The sequence below is a fragment of the Lupinus angustifolius genome, unplaced genomic scaffold (assembly GCF_001865875.1).
Source record: "Lupinus angustifolius cultivar Tanjil unplaced genomic scaffold, LupAngTanjil_v1.0 Scaffold_1005, whole genome shotgun sequence".
NCBI lineage: Eukaryota > Viridiplantae > Streptophyta > Magnoliopsida > Fabales > Fabaceae > Lupinus > Lupinus angustifolius.
The window spans coordinates 1-1,128 of NW_017728328.1; the positions used below are offsets into that span (position 1 = coordinate 1).

At 37.2% G+C, this 1,128-nt stretch overlaps 1 protein-coding gene across 1 annotated transcript; it reads left to right on the forward strand.

The window, feature by feature from the left end:
* Positions 1-4: 4 nt before the first annotated feature.
* On the forward strand, positions 5-731 carry LOC109341942 (the record flags this gene model as incomplete). Its single annotated transcript, XM_019579915.1, has 1 exon — positions 5-731. A coding segment is annotated over one exon (423 nt), but the record flags the coding sequence as incomplete, so codon positions are not given.
* Positions 732-1,128: the final 397 nt, after the last annotated feature.

The following is a 1,128-nucleotide window of genomic DNA, read 5'->3' on the forward strand; positions in this document are numbered from 1 at the left end:
AGACTGGCAACATTTTGAACACCAGAGAGAATATGCTGATATTGTCAGTGCTATTCAGTCTGCCATACCTGATGCCATGGTGGTTGGGGATTATGTTCTTGAAAATGGAGACAGCGTTGGTAGGTTCTCAGATGAATGGGAAGGCAACATGGGGAATGCTAATGCAGCATGGTTAACCACCACCATCTTGCTTCAGATGATTGATGGTAATAGGACCATTGAAATTGTTCGGGGGTCAAGACCAAGAACTAATTCAAATGTATGGAGAAGGCAGCGCCGACCTGCATTTGACCCTCACCGCCGTTTAGCTGATAATTTGTTCGGTATTCGTGATAATAACAATGCTGGTGTCAGTGAGGATGGTTCTCCCGTTCTAAGGAGGCGCCGACGCTTGTCCCGGACAAGGTCCAATGAAGATCAATCATGAGGGTTAACCATCACTTGGTTTCTTCACTATCATTGTTTGAACAGCATGCAGAACGTGATAATTTGGACCTCTTATAGTGTGCAGATGCAGCATGTTCGGAATAAATCATGTACACACTCTTGAACAAAAGTTTCATATTTTTTTCTATTTTGTCAAGCTTCAATGTAAAATTGTTATGACATTTAGCCTTGGGAACACTAATCTTTAGGGTGATTTGGCGAGTGACATAGTTATATTTGCATTATGTATAACTTATATTCTGTGATGTATATTGTTAAATCCTTCTCCCTCCTAAATTGTTGTGATCTTTATAGGCATATAGTATCTTTGTGAATATTTTGTGATCCTTGTGAGTAGATATGGCAAAAGGGGGGCCGTATTTCCCGCGTCCGCAAATGCCTGCAACAATTTAAGTGGATGTGGATATGCCTGCATTGACTTAGTGGATAAAATCCAATGTCCTGCCTGTTTTAAAATGGGCTAACGGGCTTGTGGGTGGTCCGCAGACATTATTGAATAATTAAAAAAATCATATAATAAATAAAATAAAATTAAATAAAGTAGCTGAAGATAAAGAATTAATAAAAACTTTGATATTTTATATGAAGTTTAACAAATTATATTAAATTACAATTTTTGTAGGGATTAAAATTCGCATTACATCCTAATTTATTTGAAATTTTCTCAATTTTTCCTTAAAG